This window comes from Tyto alba, unplaced genomic scaffold, assembly GCF_018691265.1.
Source record: "Tyto alba isolate M040663 unplaced genomic scaffold, T.alba_DEE_v4.0 Super-Scaffold_16, whole genome shotgun sequence".
NCBI lineage: Eukaryota > Metazoa > Chordata > Aves > Strigiformes > Tytonidae > Tyto > Tyto alba.
The window spans coordinates 33,217,260-33,237,228 of NW_024881278.1; the positions used below are offsets into that span (position 1 = coordinate 33,217,260).

Here is a 19,969-nt window from a genome sequence, read left to right on the forward strand (position 1 = left end):
CACCAAGCTGTGTGGTGTGGTGACAAGCTGGAGGGAAGGGATGCCATCCAGAGGGATCCTGACAGGCCTGAGAGGTGGGCCCGGGCAAAAAGCTCATGAAATTCAAGAAGGCCAAGTACAGGGTCCTGCACACGGGTCGGGGCAATCCCAAGCACAAATCCAGGCTGGGTGGAGAGTGGACTGAGGAGGACTTGGTGGTATTAGTGGATGGAAAACTGCCTGTGAGCCAGCAATGTGCGCTCACAGCCCAGAACCCCCCCGTGCCCTGGGCTTCAGACAGAGCAGGGGGGGCAGCAGGGCCAGGGAGGGGATTCTTCCCCTCTCCTCCGCTCTGGGGAGACCCCCCTGCAGTGCTGGGGCCAGCTTGGGGGCCCCCAACAGCAGAAGGACCCGGAGCTGCTCGAGCGGGGCCAGAGGAGGCCACGGAGATGCTGGGGGGGCTGGAGCAGCTCCCCTGGGGGGCCGGGCTGAGAGAGTTGGGGGGGTTCAGCCTGGAGAAGGGAAGGGTCCGGGGAGCCCTTCGAGCGGCCTCCCAGGGCTTAAAGGGGGAACAGGAGGGGGGGGGGGAACTCTGGGTCAGGGGGTGGGGATGGGATGAGGGGGAATGGTTTTAAACTGAAAGAGGTTTTAAAGTGAAATTTAGATGAGCTCTAAGGCAGAAATTGTTCCCTGTGCGGGGGGGAGGCGCTGGCCCAGGGTGCCCAGAGCAGCTGTGGCTGCCCCCTCCCTGGAAGGGTTCAAGGCCAGGTTGGACGGGGCTGGGAGCACCCTGGGCTGGGGGAAGGGGGCCCTGCCCGGGGCAGGGGGGGTTGGAGCTAGTTGATCTTTAAGGTTTCTTCCAACCCAAACCATTCTATGATTACCAAAAAGACTTACTGTAAGCTGCATCAGAAAACAGTATCCTAGATCCTGATAAACTGAGATTAAAAGCAGATGCCTCTGCCTCCTAACTAGATGAGTTCCCAGCTTGCTTAGAATATAAACTACAAAGAAAGACAAATAGCAGTAAGTTGGAAAACCAAAGGGAGTAAAAGGAGAAGAAAGAATCAATTCTGTAAAACAGCTAAGTAGGCTCACTTCTTTCACTTACAAGCAATTTTCCCTAAGTTTTTTCATGACAAATAGCCTTGTGGCAGCACAGCAGCAGAGATCCAAAGACATTAATATTAATGACATAATAAAAAGACTAATGAACATGTTATAATAAACATGCTTCTTTCAATGTACTGTTGCCCACTAATGCCAGTACATCTATGAATCTGCATTACCTTAGAGAACTTAATAAGATCTTTTCAATCACTAACATTCTGTTCCAGGTTTCAGCTTAAAATATGTACTTTTATTACCAGATGAATTCTAAAAAGGTATGAGACTTCAGCCCCTTTCCTTCTCCAGAGACCAATGGCTTTGCCACCAACTCCAAACAAAAACAGGATTTGGAAAAAATACTTCACACACATAAAACATGAAAGAGCATCTGCAAAGGAAAGGCGCTACTTGCGTATTCTATTACAAATTGCATAAATTACACAATCTAAACTGAGCTGCTCAATGACCAAAAGGAGACATTTCTTCTTGAAGGCAAGTCAAAGGCTTAAAATTCAACTCCTATAGGAACCAAGCCTCACTATACTCAAATGCAGAGGGCATTTCCTTGACGAACACGTGCTTACCCATCTACAGAAAAGAGAATGCACTCTTGTCACATCATTTACATGGGTTCACGAGCCGCCAAATTCATAGAAGAAAAAGCCACTTAGAGCAGTAAATTAAAAAAATTCCATGTCACAAATCACTGAAGGTTGAGATATTTTTCTAAGCAAGCATCCCTACATGCTCATCCAATTCTTACTTTCTTCAAATAGCAACAGCTGCTGTTGGAGACAGGACGCTCAGTTAGATGGGCATTTGGTCTCATGGAAGTAATGTTTTTCTCATGTTCTAGAAGTTCATTTTTAACTTACTCCTCTAAGACACTACTGTAAGGTATGGTTTTCATACCAAGTATCTGTTGGTTTTGAAAGACATTTCTGAAAAAAAAAACAGTATGGACTCTAAGTTCTTAGAAAACACACGTTTCTAGCACCTTGTCACAACTGGAAGCACTGACAACTGATTAAAAATAGGCCAATGATTAAACAGGTATCAAAAGAAAATCATGGGCCTGCCCTCATTGCTGATCTCTAGGTCTAACTGAAATAGGATAAGAATAGGGAAAAAAAACATGTCACTTTGCCTTTTAGAGGTTCCAGTTATAGAACAAGATGTCATTGTATTAAATGTTAAAAACAAACTCATGCCCACTCTTCTGTTCGCTGACATGGTTGTACATTCAAAAATCCACTGTTATGGCTAAAATTTTAAGGATGTGCATCTCTGATAAGAACTCTGCAGCTGTATATTAGACAGGGAGAAATCTGTTCATGTCCCGGGCAGCTTATAAACAAATTTGTCACTGCTGAGAATTGCATTTCAGTATTTGTTCTTGTCGTGGTTTGGGCCTGGTTGGCAGCCAACCACCATGCAGCAGCTCTCTCTCCCTTCCCTTCCAGCAATAAGAAGGAACAGAGAGCCAGGCTTGGGGTTCGAGATAGGACTGGGATGGGGAAAAAAATCCCCCTTTATGGTCATGAGCAAGAGGCAGACTCGTTAGGGGAAGAAAAATAGAACAGACATTTATTATAGACACTAACAACACCTAACAGAGTAGGACAGTGAGAAGCATTGCCACATCTTGAGAACACCTTCCCCCCACCCCTCCCTTCTTCCCGGGCTCAGCTCTGCTCCCCATATCTCTACCTCCTCCCCCAGGGGCGCAGGGGCAGGGAATGGGGGGTGCAGTCAGTGCTGCCACTTCCTTCATCTCCAGTGGGGGGAGCTGCTGGAACTTCTTCCCCCTGCTCCATCGTGGTCCCCCTCTCACAGCAGACAGTCCTCCACAAACTTTCTCCAACGTGAGTCCCTCCCACAGGCCGCAGCGTTCCCCACACTGCTCCGTCATGGGTCACTAACTTCCTCCGACTGGATTCCCTCCCACGGCTGCAGCCCTTCCCGAGCTGCTCCGGCGTGGGACTCCCCCGCATGCTGCAATCCTCCCAGCGCTGAATTACAGCAGCGGGGCTGCCTTTTCCCATGAGACCCCGGCCTTCTTCGGGCACAGCACCTTGATCAAGCAGGCAGAAGCCACAGGCCATAAATCATGCTCCACCGTAGATCTCCATGGGTGGCAGGGGGGGCCCCTCTGCCGTCTCCCCACAGGATACAGGGGGGTCTCTGCTCTGGCACACCTCCCCCCTCCTTTCTTCCTCCGTTCCCCCACTGACCTTGGTGTTCATGCAGCTGCAGCAACTCCTCCTCACCAGTCCCCCTGCTCGTCACCACGTCCCTTCTTAAATACGTTCTCACAGAGATGCAGCTGATGGGCTCAATTTCCCAAACAGAAGTGGAGTTGACTTGGAGCTGGGGGAGCTTCGAGAAGCTTCTCACAGGAGGCTGCCCCTATAGCCCCCTCCCCTGCCACCAAAAACTCCACCACTCACTCAACCCAGGACAGTTCTGAACAGGCAAAGTCAAGAGAGAGAGGCCATTCTGTCAGTGTTTATGAACATTAGTATTAAGCCATCCTTGTAAAGCAGGATGTGCTGAGAGTCCAGAGAGATAATGAAGTTAATCTTTATAACACTTCAATATATAGCTAGTATCTAATATTGCTACTAAAGTGAACGGTAATCCACTCACTTTTAAATTATACAAGTTTTCAGTGACAACTCCACTGCCAATAAATTGATATCCCATTAAATAAGAATTTCTAACACGGCACTGAGATGATGAAACTAAATTATTAAGCAGTCTCATCACTGAGGTGCCGGCAGAGCTGGATTATTCCAATTAAATTGGGTTTTAAGATCTTTCCAAAAAAGACAACCCTGTCTTATCACAGCTAACTACAATAGTCTACAGGAGTTCTAAACATTAGGCTTTCCTTGTAAAATGACAGCTTTTTTCAGAGGCCTAGAAAGCCCAATAGCAGTTATTTTTTTTTTTTAAAACCCTTGACGGGCTTTAAAAAGCACTGGCTTTTAACCTATACTTCTGTGATTTTTGATAACAGATCACAACAACATTTTGGCATTCTTTCACCAATTTAACGAAAACTAGTTATCAAGGCTTCAACACCAAAGAGAACTTCCAGATGCTTCCTCCATTTATAAAAAGGAAGACAGCAATAACTAAAATGCTGTTCAGAAATCTTATCAAAACTCTCAATTTTCGGGTAAAGCTACACAGCCAGTAACAACCACCTTTTGGTAGAACTGCCTGATCCGTAAACCCGCCAGTTCTGGTGAAGTACACCATCACATGAATCCTCAGTCACACTCCAGGGTGATGTATCACTGTAAAATTTAAAGTGCTATACTTTAATCTGCATGTTGCTGATGATCTCAGAAAAATCAATCACTGTAGCACTGTCCTTGTAAATCATGTACATTTCCATTATGGGAAATAATTAATATTTACAATTAAACATCTTTTAGGAACCAGTGTTTAAATCACAGCAATCTACAATATGTCCCAATAAGATGCCTCTATGTATTAAGTTTGGTATTTCGGGTTCCATTCACAATTTCCATGCTAAACAAGGTTGGTTTTTTTTTTATAATTTCATGACCACACAATCACCAGGTGCCCAGAATCAATTATGGAAGAGCAAACCAAATATGCCAATTCAGGAAAAAAAAGTTACTTAGAGAAATTAGAGAACACAGACAAACACTCTGCCCATTGGGGTTGTTTCCAAGTGGCCATCAGAACTCTTCATCCTAAAAGCAATGCTTTTTTCCTTCTGACAGGTTGTGGGCAGCATTTCAACCGTGCATCTCGTGTTAAATCCTGCAACTGTACATTCAACATGCAGTCGTTCGCAGTATTTCAACAGTTAAAGTTGGAACTGGACATTAATTTGATTCTGCAAGTGCACCACTGGAGACATTTACAGATCACTCGCCATAATGACGATGTATTTAAAAGCCAGCACGGGCCCCCGGGCTGTGGCACCTAAACAAGAATGATATTCTCTACCTGTGCACAGTACACTGTCACGGTGGGAAGATCTCCCTCTGGACTTCTGAACCACTTTTTCTCTAGGCACAGTTATCCTAAGAATAGTAGGTCTCTCTATAATTTCTGAGACTCTGATCTTAAGCTTTAACTAGATACAAAGGCAGCCTGAAAAATTCACAATGATTTGCAATCTTAACCATGTATGTGGTTGATCTTCCATTAGTTTTCCTCTCTCCTTGTGTAACTATAGCTTCCTGAAACTTCACTTTTGACTATATAATTAGCCAAAAAACTCAGACTATTTCTTACTATATATGGTTTTATTAGGAAACAAAGCAGCAGATGGACAGCAGAGAACATAAAGAACAAGCTACGACAAAGACACCGAAATAATAACAAGCTACGACAAAGACACCGAAATAATATTTAAAATTATTCAAAGAATTACCTGACAACAAAGGAAAAAAATGAAAACTTGACTCCCAAAACACTCAACCCACCCTCCTCACTGGAGCTAAGTTATTAAGTCACTAAAGTTGAAGTTATGAAAATATATTGTTGCCTTACTCTGGTGTTAGCTCTCCCTCTTAAAAACCGTACAAGGAGTGAAATGCACTAGAATCACAGATTCACAGAAAAATTTACATTATAAGGGACTTCAGGATGTCCTGGATCTAATCCCACACTCAAAGCAGAGCTGACCTCAAAGCTAAATTCAACTTCACAATTATGTGAAGATGGCCAGAGACTTGCTCAATCATATTCTGAATATCTCTAGTAATGGAAATCCCACAACCTCTCTAAACTCCCATCTTGGTCCACTGTTAGACCACAATCATGATGAAAAACTTTCTCCTATTCTGTAACCAGAATTTTCCTTGCTCTAACTTGTTTTCACTGTCCTTTGCTGCTTACCTATATAGAAATATGTCTCTGTCTTCTTTAGAAACATAATTTACGTTTGAAGGGACCGCAGGATTTCACCAACTCCAACCTCTAGCTCAGGCAGGGCTACCTCCAACTTGCTCAGAAGCACCTCACGATAGAAAAACTAAGATATCAATTAGCTAAATAAATCTCATTTATGCAGCTGAAGAAGCAAACTGATTTACATCTACAATCAGGTTGCCAAGAGACCACTTGTACAAAAAACCTAGCCCAGAAATCCTGTAGCAGAAAGGGGAAGAGAACAGGATTTTCTGAGCCACCCCATGTAAGCAGAAAAAATTCCTTCCACTGCATGTTAGGGTAGCAAAGAATAACGAACAGTGTCTTCAGGCTCAAAATTTCAGAGCCAAGATAAGAACAGTAGCCTAAACCTGGGTCTCTAATAAAAAACTTCAGTAGTCGGGCAACCACTGGTATCACTGCCACAGCAAGACTTCCAGTGGCAACATATGCTAGAATTGCATTTCACTCACATATTCCAGGTTCCCCTATTAAGGCTTCTACTCCCTAAGAGGGCATATAAGCGGCATATACAAGTTGCAGCTTACAGAACAAAACTACAGTACAAAAATCATCTGAGCTGAAAACTGATAGTAAGCCGTAAAAAGGCTATTTTCCATGTAAATTAGGCCTACAAAGGCAAAAATCACAATGAAGTGGAAACAAAAAAATAAAAACCGGTGTAAGTTAAAGAGACTCGAGATTTTTAATGAACTCACACCCATCAATGAGACTGGAAGAACAAGAGCAACAAAAGTAACTTTCTTTTTTTACTCCTTTGAAAGCACATTATGAAACAGTGTATTTCAAATAACTGAGCATAAAGGTTTTTTTCCCCTCTATCAGTCAATTGTAAACGATCAGGTCATTAAGTGACCCAAAGTTAGAAGCAGATTAAAAGTAAACTTTGGTTTTGATACAAACTAACACTTACAATTCTTAATTCATGTTAATGCTAAATCTATATTGATTTAAAAGAAACTTCCTTGAAGGAGTCGGGGACATCCACTAATATGAATTTGCCAGCTGTTTTAAAAATACAAACAAAACAAGGACTGTAGGACGACTTGTAAATAGTGTTTGTATTTAGTTATCCACAGCCAACACGGCTAAATAGAAGTGTAATATCTTACACATGCTATCTGATGAGATCATTCTCACATGGTAGTTTGTATATGAGAAATTTGAACTTTGGCTCAATTATAGCTTACCTTATGCTCAAGTACAGAGTGGAAAGAAAAAACTGGTATTAGTTATAGTTGCCAGCACAACAGGCGCTCGATCCAGCTGCCTGAAGCGAGCCCAGGAAGAGCTTGTGAGGGGAGCGAGGCAGAGGCAGCTGGCTCAGGACAGGGGAGAGAAGGCAAAGGAAGTGATGGTGAACCTTACACCCAAAGGAAAAGACCCTTTAACTTAATTCAGTAGTCAAGACACTTATCAGGAATCTAGAGACCCAAATGCTACTTGACTTGAAGGCCTTCAACCTTGGTCTCCCATTCTCTGCAAGAATATATGTGTGTCTTTTTCAAATTCCATTCCAAAAAAAACACAAAACCCACCCTTCTGTTTCCAGACCCCTTCCCATCAGTACTTAAAAGATTCCTATGACAGAGGCTGGCACTGAGCAGGCTACATGAACTATTCTACCCATCTAGGATTTGGAAATGAACCACAATTTAAATCACATAGGTCAGGAAAAGGAATGATCAACTGTATTTTTAAATCTGGGCCTTACAATGTCTTACTTTCTCTCTCCATAGTCTTACAAAATATACCTAATAACAAGATCCTGAAATACAAGGCATTTAAGATAAAGGTGCTAGACAAAAATGTACACAGAGCATCTGTCTTAAGAGCAAAACCTACAGTTCCTTTCAGTGGCTGAACATGAATCAAATACGAAGCAAATGATATAGATGTCACTTTCAATTGCACATATCAGCATTTAATTTCTAGCACAATACTTCCCAGCAGCTGCAGGCATTCTCACAATTACATGAAATACCTAATCTGACAACAACAGAAGTGAACCATCCAAAACAAAGACGGAGTCTGATTTTATATCCCTTCATAATCTTCAGTTGAACTCACATACTGTTCAAGAACTGTCAACTCAGTCCACAGCATCAGTTATTCCTGACAAGCCATGTTTCTGATACAAAGATTTCCTGTTAGTTTTAGAAGTCGAAGTCTTTAATTCTGAAACTTACTCAGCCTGTTTAAAGATACTTATGGAAACTATGTAACTCCTTTAATAGGTTGAATCCTCTCAATTCAAGAGGGAATACTGTGCGGATGATAATATAAATAGATTCATTTATGAGAGAAAAATGGAAAAATGGAATATTAATATTGGATGGATTACTTATAACGTGCAAGATTCTAAAGCAGTTTCATCAAAATCTGTGTGTTCATCCCAAATGATAACTGCCTTTGCTACCTCCTTTACCTCTGAAGTGCAACTGCCTGACATCATGCGGCATCACAGCTCCTTGCCTCCCTGTCTAACCCCAGTCCAAAAGCAGAAAAGCGTGGATCTGTAAGAAATGGGCTATAGTGCTGGATTACTCTCAAGTTTAAGTGATCGCGCTCAAAACATTGCTTTCTTCAACTGCAAAAGAGACCCCTTACATTCTAAATGGAAGTGTACGGTGCAGATCTGATACTGAGCTCTGCTGAAAAATAACGAGAAGATTAAAAACTCCCCTCCTCCAAGTGATGCCTTAAATAAGCAAATAAATAGATAAATAAATAGATAAAGGGTTGCTTTAGCAAAATACATGTTCCTCTTCGCAACTCTGTCTCGACCCTCTTAAGATGTCCCCTTCTGAGGATATTATCTGTTAGCTGGGCAGGGCCTTTATGCAAACGTAGGAAGTAGTAAAAAATACAAAGCATTCAGTCTAGACAGCCCACTACCGAGTCACTGCAAATTGAACTGGATAGCAGATGGTATCTGACCGTGGAACAGCAAGAATCTGCACATTGAAAATGTCTGAGAAAGGCCTGGACTACAGCAAGACCAAAAAGAGGAACATCAGGCCACGACAGAGGTTAGTACCATGGGGCAGATAAGGTTTTAGATAAGCTTCGCAGACTCAAAACTAGAACTGCACATATCTGAAGTGTTTCCACTGAAAACTTAAGCTCCTTTCTATTTCTCACTGCTTGCTGGATTTCTGCAATAGTGAAACAGGAAAAAAACCTCATCTACTAACAAACTTCCTGGCCTCTGTTTGGTTTTGCTAATACAAGGCTGGAGCTCTAGGGGCTACCTGCTTATTCACAGAAGTTTAATAACACCATTAAAAAATGCAAATATTCTCATTATGTAGTTTGCAGAAAAAAAAAATAGTTTAGGTGTTTTGTTGGCAGGAAGAGATGTCTATAATCTATTATTCCCATAGGATAGCATGGGAAAGCTCCAGGCAACTTCCCCAAAACCAGAAACAAATCTACTGCATTATGATAGTAGAACAAAACCTCTGAAGCTGGAAAATATTCTGAAAGATACATTCATACTGCTACACAGACACAGCGAATAACTCAACTGCAAACCTTAAACGCTTTCACAGTGCATTTGACATTAGAATTTAATATTTTTTTAAAACTGGCAATTTATCACAATGTCAGCAGGAAGTTGTAGGCATGGGGTTTTCAGGTTAGTCACAATGCAAATCCTGAATAAATCCAGCTACAAAGCCAGTCATGAACAGACTAAAAACTCATTAGCTTAAACAAAGAACCAAAACTGCTGCAAATTATCCTGACAAATATCTAAGAAATTGTATTTTTTTCTTCATAGCCTCTTATTAAAAACCCAGGACCTTAACTTAGCTAACAGAAGCTGTTGCAAATCTCCTATCTTTCAAATGCTGCTTTGTTTATTAAAGCTTTCATTAGCAGCTTTTTTTTTTTTTTTTTTTTTTTTTCCCTGAAATAATAAGTATTACAAAGCTGGCCTCAGTGTCACCAAGCAGATATGGAGAACAGAGATTTCAGTGAGGTCTGCAAACTACACATCACCGGCTTGGTTCATTTCCTCAAAACAAAATGAAAACCAGAGGCCAAGTGCCTTCACAAAAGTTACACTGCATAGTAACAAATCAAAACTCAATAAAATACCACCCTTCTCATTAAGTACAGTTAACTGTAAGGCATTTAATATTTACCCCCCTTTTTCTGACTAAAAACAATTAACCAACTATTCTTCAAAACACAGGCAACCCCCTGGTAAAATTAAAAAAAAAAAAAAAAAAAAAATGCAGTTTTGTATTTGGAACTCTTTACATTCTTAATGCTGAAACATCAAAACTCTTCATGTGATACTACTGATAATGACAAGTGGTAACTCAGTAGTTATTTATCTGGAATGTTCATACATTAAGAAATTTTTTTTTAAATTGGAAAAAAAGAAAAAAAAAGCCATTTTTTCACTCTGATCCTCAAATTCAGCACAACAAAAAAAATGAACACTTTAATCCAAAGAACACTGACATAGGACTACAAAAATTTAATATAAAATGTAATTAAGGAACAGGCTTTCAGACACTGATGTTTCTGAGAAAGAACACAGAGGTTTATACTGAGTACTACTGCTTCAAGTACACAAAGCCTCTAGAGACAAAACATGTTGCTGAGTATGTATTTATTTTGTTGGTCTGAATCTCCCGATTGTTACAATCTAGTTCTATAACCTCTGAAAAATCAGCATATTCCTTATTCTGCATTGTAACCTAAGAGGAAACATCACCTAGCAACGGAGAAATTAAGTTCTTTTCATTTGTTTCCAAGGGTAGTTAACAAAATTAATAGCGTGAGTAGGAAAGCATAATTTTTTATTTAGTCCCAGCAGCAAATAGAAGTTCTTTATTCTCACATACGCTTGGATACGAAACAGATGTTGAGAAAATTAAGCTAGGTGGTTTGGATGATTGGGGTCAAAGATAAACTCCTACCGCTGGGAGAGAGACAAACCGTTTCAGCATTCACGGCACATCCGTGTGCCGCTGCTGCCTTCGGGGGCGACAGCCCATATATTTCAACCCAATTCCGAGGCTATTTCCATTTAAACGGTCTGTATCTCCCATTTTCCTCATCAGCAGGTCAGACAGATACATACTTCTTCCGTTAAACCTACCGCACTTTTTAATCAATGTTTCTCAACAACTGAAGCTTAAGCATCTGTGCAGAAAGTCTGGATTGGTGGGGCTGCCTGCGCGTAAGGGCACGGAAAAAATACTGGGAGGGAGGGAGGGAGGGAGGGAGGGAGGGAGGGAGGGAGGGAGGGAGGGAGGGAGGGAGGGAGGGAGGGAGGGAGGGAGGGAGGGAGGGAGGGAGGGAGGGAGGGAAAACCGCTCTGTCATCTCAGACCAAAGCTAGACTGGCACAGGCACAAGAAAGACACTGTCTGCAAATACCAGGTCCATTGAGACCCATGAAAAAAGGAGGCCAGACTTTTCAGAGGAAGTTATGTATTTTTTTAAAGATGATTTCAAAAACCTCAGGCCCCTCCACATCTCTAATGAAGCACCTGATATTCTTAAGTAAATGGAAATCGAACCACTTCCCATAGCAGGAAGGGTGAAAAGGGGAAAGGAGGGAGGGACAGAAGCTAAACCTGAAATAACAAGGTCATTTTAAATTATTTTATTACAAACTCACTGAAATATGTCACAGGACAAGAAAAAAGCCCTGTGTTTGTTTTTGTGTCAGCGTCGCAGGGGACAGCTATCTGGGCAGGGGTCACAGACTGCCTAGGAGAACTGCAATTCCTCCTATTTAAAGGAATTCCTTCTATTTAAGTGAATTAAACTGGTTTTAATAGTTAAGTTGAAGGTACAGGTGACTCTACTAAAGCATGTTAATATTTTTCAAAATACGATGGAAGAAAAATAAACGTTCACTAATGAGATAGAAAAGTATAGTCACCTTTCTCATTCACAAAGGACTGTGGTTGACACGTCACTCCAAAATTTTTTCACACAAAACAGTCATATTCTGCATTTTTAATGTTACCACTTCTGAAGCAACTGCACTGCTAGAAGATACGAGTGATTTATACTGTTAATATCTGCTTCTTTTGAATTTTGACCATTTTATTCTTTTGACTTCTGTAAGGGAAACTGTCTTAGAATAACTGTACTTTGAAATATAAAACCCTCAGTCTTCTAAATCTGATGGCTACTGTCTCTGCGGAATACATAAAGGAATACATACACCTAAATTCTTGCAATATTGTTACAACTTATTCAGTAAGCCAGTATTTTGCCTAAATATAAATGGTTTAACATTTTATGAAGTCAAACAATGCAGATGCCATCAGAACATACTTTTTTAGTTAAAAATACTTGTTAGATGACTGAATTAAGTCATCTAACAAGACCTGGTAAAACAGAGCTCATCTAGACTTTGTGAATATGAACAGAAGCATAATTAAGGAAATGATCTAACATACAAACTTCAATCACATTGCAATCACTTGCAGTGCTATGTTTTAAATTTAAGATAAACAAAATAACAACAGTGCTTAGCTTCTTACATATTCTTATCTTGTGACTGCTTGGGTGCCTAAGAAAAAATTCTAAATTCATTTTTCCTGCAGTTGGCATCCTTAGCTAACCGTTACCGTGCAGAGCCCCTGGTTCACACTGCAGCCTTTCACAGGTCTTTTGAGATCTCTCCACCCTCAGTTGTTTGAAATCAGTCAATGGTCAAAATTTACTGGGTAAGGCGAACAGCCCATCAGCACGACTGTTTAAAGCCCATTTATTTAGCAAATATAAAGAAAACAAATACAGTATTCTGCCACTCAGATGTTGAGAAGAATAGGAAGGAACAACCAGTTCTGAAAGTCGGACTTTGCAGAGCTCTTGTATTCTGTGGATTAGAACCCATAGAATTTTGACTCTCAAACTGCTGCAGTTATCTTCTCCAGGGATTATGTTCTTACTATTCCTCCTCTTCCCCTATTGGATAGGGGAAAATTCCACCAAAACAGGTGGAATGGCCCTTCACCTCTCTCAGTTTCCAGTCCCAAGCATGGATTTGAACAGCCATCATTTCTCAATTGTGTGAAGCATGTGTGTAATTCCTTTCAGGATGGGAGGAAAATACTGCAGCTGGCCAGACAATTAGCAGGACATTATCAACAGTTTTTGTAACATACTTTTGCATTTTATTTATTTCATTTTTGAGACAGCACAGCTTGAACAGTATGTCTTGCCTGTGGCACGAAAATCCTTTAGAAAATAAACACAATTTATATTCTCAATAAAGGACTAGGAAACAGAAGGGAAGGTGTTTCCCCCTTCCACTCAATAACACGTAGTAGATGGATTCACCGTGACATAAAGCAAACCCTTGCTTTCTACCAAAAGATAATAAATTGACCCTGTGCACACACTTCTGTCAACAGCTGTAGCTGCAACTATAACCTTAGGAGATATGTAACTAGAGTAGATACAAAAACTTACTATACACAGATTTTCATGAATGAATTTCTCCAAAGCAAAATTTTATTTTCTTCTGCTTATTACAGATAACAATTTTAATCCAACTCAAGACTTACATGCATTGAAGAAACTGCTGTGTCTGCTTTGCTCGACTCTCACAGTCCAGGGGGCAGAGATGGAACACCGTGTCTGGAAAGCCCATGCCAGGCTGGAATAAGAACAGCAACTCCCCTTCACTGGCAAAGAAGCAAACCCTGAAAACAAAGACAGAAAGGTGTTTATCTATGGGACACTTTCTTCTTTAAAACAGCCATTTCCTGCAAATATTTCCTGCAAATATACACATCAGATGAAAAAATGGTAGTATTTACTCATACAGCTTAACTCCCAAGGGCAATTGGGCTTGAACCTTTTGTCTTGAAGTGCAAAGCAAGTTGCAGAAAGTTGGGGTTGAAATATTGCAATGGAAAATGTCGCAAAGAGAAGGCGGCTAGAAGGCTTCTAACAGATTGCTGAGAGATTGAGAATGCACCCTCAAAAAGTAGAAATATTGTCCTAGCGGCAAAACATGCAATAATGTTCCAGGACACAATCTGAAGTGATAAATAAAATATTATGTGTGCTATGAAAACCAAATCTGAAATCAGATTTGTCCAATGTCTACACACACCCCTATCTCCAGAAAGATTACGTCAGTGTAGCGTGGTGTTGCATTTTCTGCCAGGTGGCTCGGTTAATGCAGCAAAGTTGCTATTCTCTTAGCCAAAGGGAGCATGTTGTAACTGCTAAGGCTCAGGCGCTTCCCTACAACAATGAAAGCAAGCTATACTTTCATTTATTGACCAGCACAGAGAGGTGGTTCTTCAAAAGGAAGGAATCCGTATTTTTCCCACTTACACAATCAATCCAAACTGTACCTATCCAACAAATTAAGAAGGGCTACGCTGCCTTGAAATCAATTATTCAACACGCTATTCAGAAAATGACAACGTTTAAAAATCTACTTCTTCCTAAACTACATTTAAATTCAATCTTTTCCGCTAGATTTTAAAAGCGGAAAATAAGTATGACTTCTGTAATGTTCTGTTACCATCCAGTATCAATAACGCAACAATCTATTTTTTGAAGTCAGGTCAATAGCTCCCATCTAGGCAAGTTAGTTGTTAACTGGGGTAATAGAGCAGGAAATTCTAAAAAATTCCTTTCAAGGTAGTTTTAGAATGTAAATTTATCTTCATTGATTCCTATGAAAAGTTAAAATTGACAATAAAAGTCCATTATGAAAATTCTGGGAAAAATTACCGATTTTCACAAAATAAAAAGCAACCTAGAAACAAAAAGGCAAAAAATAGAAGCTTCTTAAATATCCTGTAAAATTCACAGAGAATGCAGAACGTATCACTGAGTCATAGTATGAGGCGCATACAAACAATATGCTAGTCACTACTCAAACCACTTTCTTTCACTTCAGATACTGAACCAGCAATTACTCCTAATATGAACTACACAGATAATGTTAATAACTCGATAAACACACACAGTTTTTGAGCTGTTTTGTGCTTTTCATATATATTTAATGACAAACTGTTAATCTACAAGATTAAATTAACAGTTCATCTGAGAATAATTTTCACAAAAATTACATGAGGTATTAATCTATTCCTTGGAATGGCATGCAATTAAAGTTGCTTTTTAAAAAATAACATCACGTATCTACAACTAATATAAAATTACGCTGTGCGGCAGTATTCACAGTTTCCCTTGTTGCACCTCTTAGTTGTCTACAGCTGGAAATTGCTTCGAAGGAATTTGTAAAATCCAATCCCGTCTTCTTCATGCACTTGCAAATTTTGTCATACCTCAAACACAAGTGGTACATTTTTCCCCACTTCACATAATTCCTGTTGGACTATACATGCTCTTTTCACATACAGGAGCACAGCTACTGGTAATTTCCTTGAATAAGCTTCTTTTAAGACGCAGACTTAATAACTCCCTACTTTTTAACATATTTTTTGAGAAAAATAAGAAAAAAAAAATATCTGGACATTCATGAACAGATACATTAGTTCAGGTCAGCGGCCTAAATAGCTCAGTATTCAGTCTCCAGTAAGCACTATGAACAGTTGCCTGGGGAAGAGTAGAAAATGAGCAAATACATAAGAGTAGAAAGTGAGCAAATACATACAATACTGTCCTCCTTTGTATCTTTGTCTCTGATTACTTTCAGCACAGGTGATTTCCTCAGAACCGTGTAGACATCTGGCATCCACAACACCGCTCGGTAAGAGTTCCACACACCTACTACTCACCACAGAACAAACCAGAAGCTTTTTATTATTATTATTTTCTGCCTGTCTTTTATTAGCTCCACGGCCTAGTTATCAGATTGGAAGAGAAAGTCAATACCTATCCACTCCACACGTGATCTAGCAGATTTCTCTCATACTTCCCCAGGAAGCCTACTCCAGGTTGGGAAGCCCCGGCCTGCTCGGCTGTTGCTACGCTATTTCTGGTGCCCCTTCTTCCTTCTGTACCAGTCTTCTCCAGTTGTGATTTACTCTTCTGGATATGAAGGTATTTAGAACTTCATCACTTTCTATTTATCTACACTGTAATTAATTCACCATTTTATTGCCCATTCACTCAATCTCCAGTAACTCTCCAGTCAGTCGTTCTTTGCTACTTTAAATAACTTAGTACCACCGTCCGAGTGAATTACCTTGCTGCTCAACCCCTTTTCCAGTGAGTTTATAAGCATGTTAACAACTCCAGATGTTTATGGAAACCCACTGGTGATCTCCCGCTGACAGAAGGGCTCCCACACTCTTCCCTACCTGTCACCAAATTATTTAAACACACTCCTCCTATATTCCCTATCTGCTGAACTTCTTAGAAGTCTGTGGTGAGGAACTCTGAACAAAGCTATTTGGGTATCATGCATGCAGTGCATTAACTGGACCACTATTATCCTACTGAGTCTCTCAGCAAACCCAACAAACACACCCAAGCTCTAAGATATTTGTAAGGTTGCATTTTCCATTACTAAAGGCGTGCATAATCTCCTTACTGATATTGATTCCGCAAGCTTTTCTTGAAAGATTGGTGCCACATTTACCACCTTCCACTCTTCAGGTACCAAAGCAATTTCAAAGGGGAGGTTACACACTCTTACTAGTAATTCATCTTTTTCATCCCGGTGTTCTCTTAGAATTATTTCGTGAATAGTTTCCAATCCTGGTAATGATCACCCCATAAATCTGTCCCATAACCTCCTTCACAATTATTTTAATTTCAGAAATATCTGCTAACTCTCACCACCATCCCCACCAAGGGGTACCATATGGAAATCTGTCTCTTTTTCCAGTGAATAATAATGCAAAGAATTAATTTAGCTTCCCTGCCTTGCCATCTCCAAGTGCTCCTCTTACATCCCATTTGTTAAGCTGGCTCTACAGACATTCAGTCTGAGTTATCTACTCAAGCAACATTTTATTAGCTAAAATGAGATAAATAACTGGTCAACATTTAGAACGTGAGGAACAACACTAATTGTCTGGACCAGGCTCAAATTGTACATTAAAACATTACAGTGAGAAAGTTCAAACTGGTCGTCTGCAAAAGGTGATGGTTTCTTTCACAGTTCTGCAATACAAAGGCTTATTCTAAATTCTCTGCCTAAGAAACAACACAGTTATTTGGAAAACAAAACATAGGAGTATTAGACAGTTTATTAATTATCACAAATATCTGCAATGCAATTTCCTTTTGGTTGTTTGTTTTACTCCTACTTTCATCAGCAAAAAAAAAAAAGTTCTACCTCCTAAATACCATCTCCTGAAATTATGATGGAAATCTGAAAAAAACTCTATAAAGAGGCAACAAAGTCAGGGCAAAATGACAACGGCAAAAAGAATCAAGAGACAGATGAATAACTGCTGCAGAAATAAAATTCTGACAGAATGGCTGGGACACAGGAGGAAAAGTGAAATGTCAGAAAAAGAAGCAGCCAAATAAACACTAGTGTGAAATAAAAAGGTCTGAAGACCTTCAAGAGATCGAGTCTGGTGATCCAAAGTTATTTTAAAGAAATACTACAATATCCAACTATGACAATTCATAACAGAAGGTGTTAAAGCCCAGGGTGAGATTCTGGCTTCACCGAAACCAGTGACAAATCTCCTATTTTCTTTAAGGATTCAATCTTTTTTTTTAAAGTGAGAGCAACTTAGACTTTTAAGACTGGTAGCAAGAAAATACCAATTCTGTGCTGGCAATCAAAATTATATGCCTAGGAAAGCCCAGGGGCAGTGTTGACCATGTTCTGGACACTGGGAGATGAGACTGTTTCAGACTCTGAATTGCAGCAGCACAAAAAGAGGAGGAAGACATGGCAAAAAAAACCCCTCATCCCCACATAATTCCCAGAGTCTGAAACACTGAGTGCTGGTATTTAAAAATGTATACCCACACACTTCTGTACACATACTGCTAACAAGGGAATAGATACTTTGGAAGGAGAGCAAAGAATAAAAATATTTATGCAATGTAAACAGTTTGAAATGTCACATCTCAATAAAACAGCATTTTGACATGTAAGCACGTACAGTTAATGCACCATATCCTCCATTCCCTATACATCATCCAAAGATCTGCGATGGGATTTTTATTTAAAAATCTAGAATGTTTCTTACGATAAGCTATTCAAAACTGAATCATTTGTAAAAGCAAGACAGGTCACGAATGCTAGACTAATATCTTGCCATCAGCAAAAGACGTATCAACAAAGCAGAAAAAAATAAAAAAGCATATTTAAATCATGCTCTGTACTATCATAAAATTAACTCCTCAGTGATACTTACTGCCCTGCTATAAACACTACAATTAAAACCCTGCACTGTCTTTTAAGTGTTGTATTTCACTGGATAAATACAAAATTTTATACAAGTATAAATACACATCTATTCAGCACTAAAAATTCACTTAACACTATAAAACCAATTCATTCTTCTCACAAGATGCAACAGGAGAATGAATCTCAAGAAAGGTGGAGAAGCAAACCTAATGGGTTAAGAGTCTTATTTCTGCCAACTTTAAAACCCTGACACTCCCCTTAGTTCATATTCAGGCCTACTACTTTACTGTACCCACTTCACCGTAATTTTCCCAACCTTTATTTCAGTTACATACTAGTTTAACATGCCACCTTTAGGAGATGTATGCACAGGGTGCAGCATCTGTCACCACACACAATGCCCCAAATTGGCACGCGTTGCCATTTGCTTGCTGTATCACCTAATATTCTGAAAGACAGCTAGCATGCTGGACATCAACATATTTACTTTACTAGTGAATGCAGTATTCAGCAAGCCCCAGTGCTAATTTTTGTTTTGTTTTGTTTTTTTAAAAAAAAAAAAAAAACAACTGGCAACAATTTAACAATCCCCTCTACTCCTATAATTAGTTTCCACAGGAATTAAATACAGCAAACTGTACTTACTCTGTTCTGTACCTGAGAAAAAGAAACACTGCATGAAGTTGGTTTCGGTAGTGATACCTGCATAGCAAAAAAACTTTAAAAAAAAAAAGAGCCGTCAAGATGCTTATTTTGTAGTTATAATTAGAACTTTGGAAAAATTGCCCAAGTATAGTTCCAGACATACACATGGAAGGCTCTAGGCCGAAATAATCACGGCATTCTCAAAAGGTTTATGTACAAGAAAACAGAGATGTTCTGATTAAATTCCAAATTGCAATTCTGAAGGTATCACGCACTATTAATTTAGTCTCTAATGGGCAATGAAGTTGCTGGGGTTTTTTTGGGCTGGGTTTTTTTTTTTTTTTGTTCCCCCCCCCCCCTCTTTTTTCTGTTCCACATTTTGCTTGCTGATTTTTATTCAAAAGAAACATGCGCAGAAATAACACATTTATACAAATAATCGCAACAGGGAAGACACTTCAGAATCATTACTGGTTTTTTCATATCATCTCATAAGTGCTCCAGAAAGGCCCATGTAGTAATGAAATCTTTACACCGATACAATCTGTTTTTTAAAAAACCTTCCAGCAACCTTGGAAAAAAATTTGGATGTGAAAATCTTAATTTCTCAAACTAAAAACTATGCATTTAAAATCACAGCACATGGAAAGGGTCACTGTCTACCTGGGCTAAGCTTGGAACACAAAGCTAATCAAATCAGAAAGAATTAGAGGGTCACACCTTAAAAGACACAGATTATTTTAAGAAATTATTTAGGAGCAGTTGCAGCCTTTTACTTTTCTCAGTTTACTTGCAAGAAATATATTTTTTTTAGGATATACTCTGTGACTAGACAGTGAAAACGTTTCCCTCCACCAATGAAACACCAGTGGCTTGCTTTCAAACCTCCTTGAATGCTCATGATTCAATTGCTGTTTGGGTACAGAATGGGCATCACCTCACTACACATTGCACTGAGGAAGAAAAGAGGCCAGAAATTCATTAACTGCTTAGATTTTTTTTTTTT

At 39.7% G+C, this 19,969-nt stretch overlaps 1 protein-coding gene across 1 annotated transcript in view; it reads right to left on the bottom strand.

Annotated features, from left to right (window-relative positions):
- Positions 1–19,969, bottom strand: part of MRPS5 (mitochondrial ribosomal protein S5) — a 62,940-nt gene that overhangs the window by 40,477 nt on the left and 2,494 nt on the right. Inside the window, exon 2 of the mRNA XM_033011041.2 lies at positions 13,580–13,717. Within this exon, the coding sequence (XP_032866932.1) occupies positions 13,580–13,717 (138 nt within the window). The remainder of the gene's footprint in view (positions 1–13,579; positions 13,718–19,969) is intronic.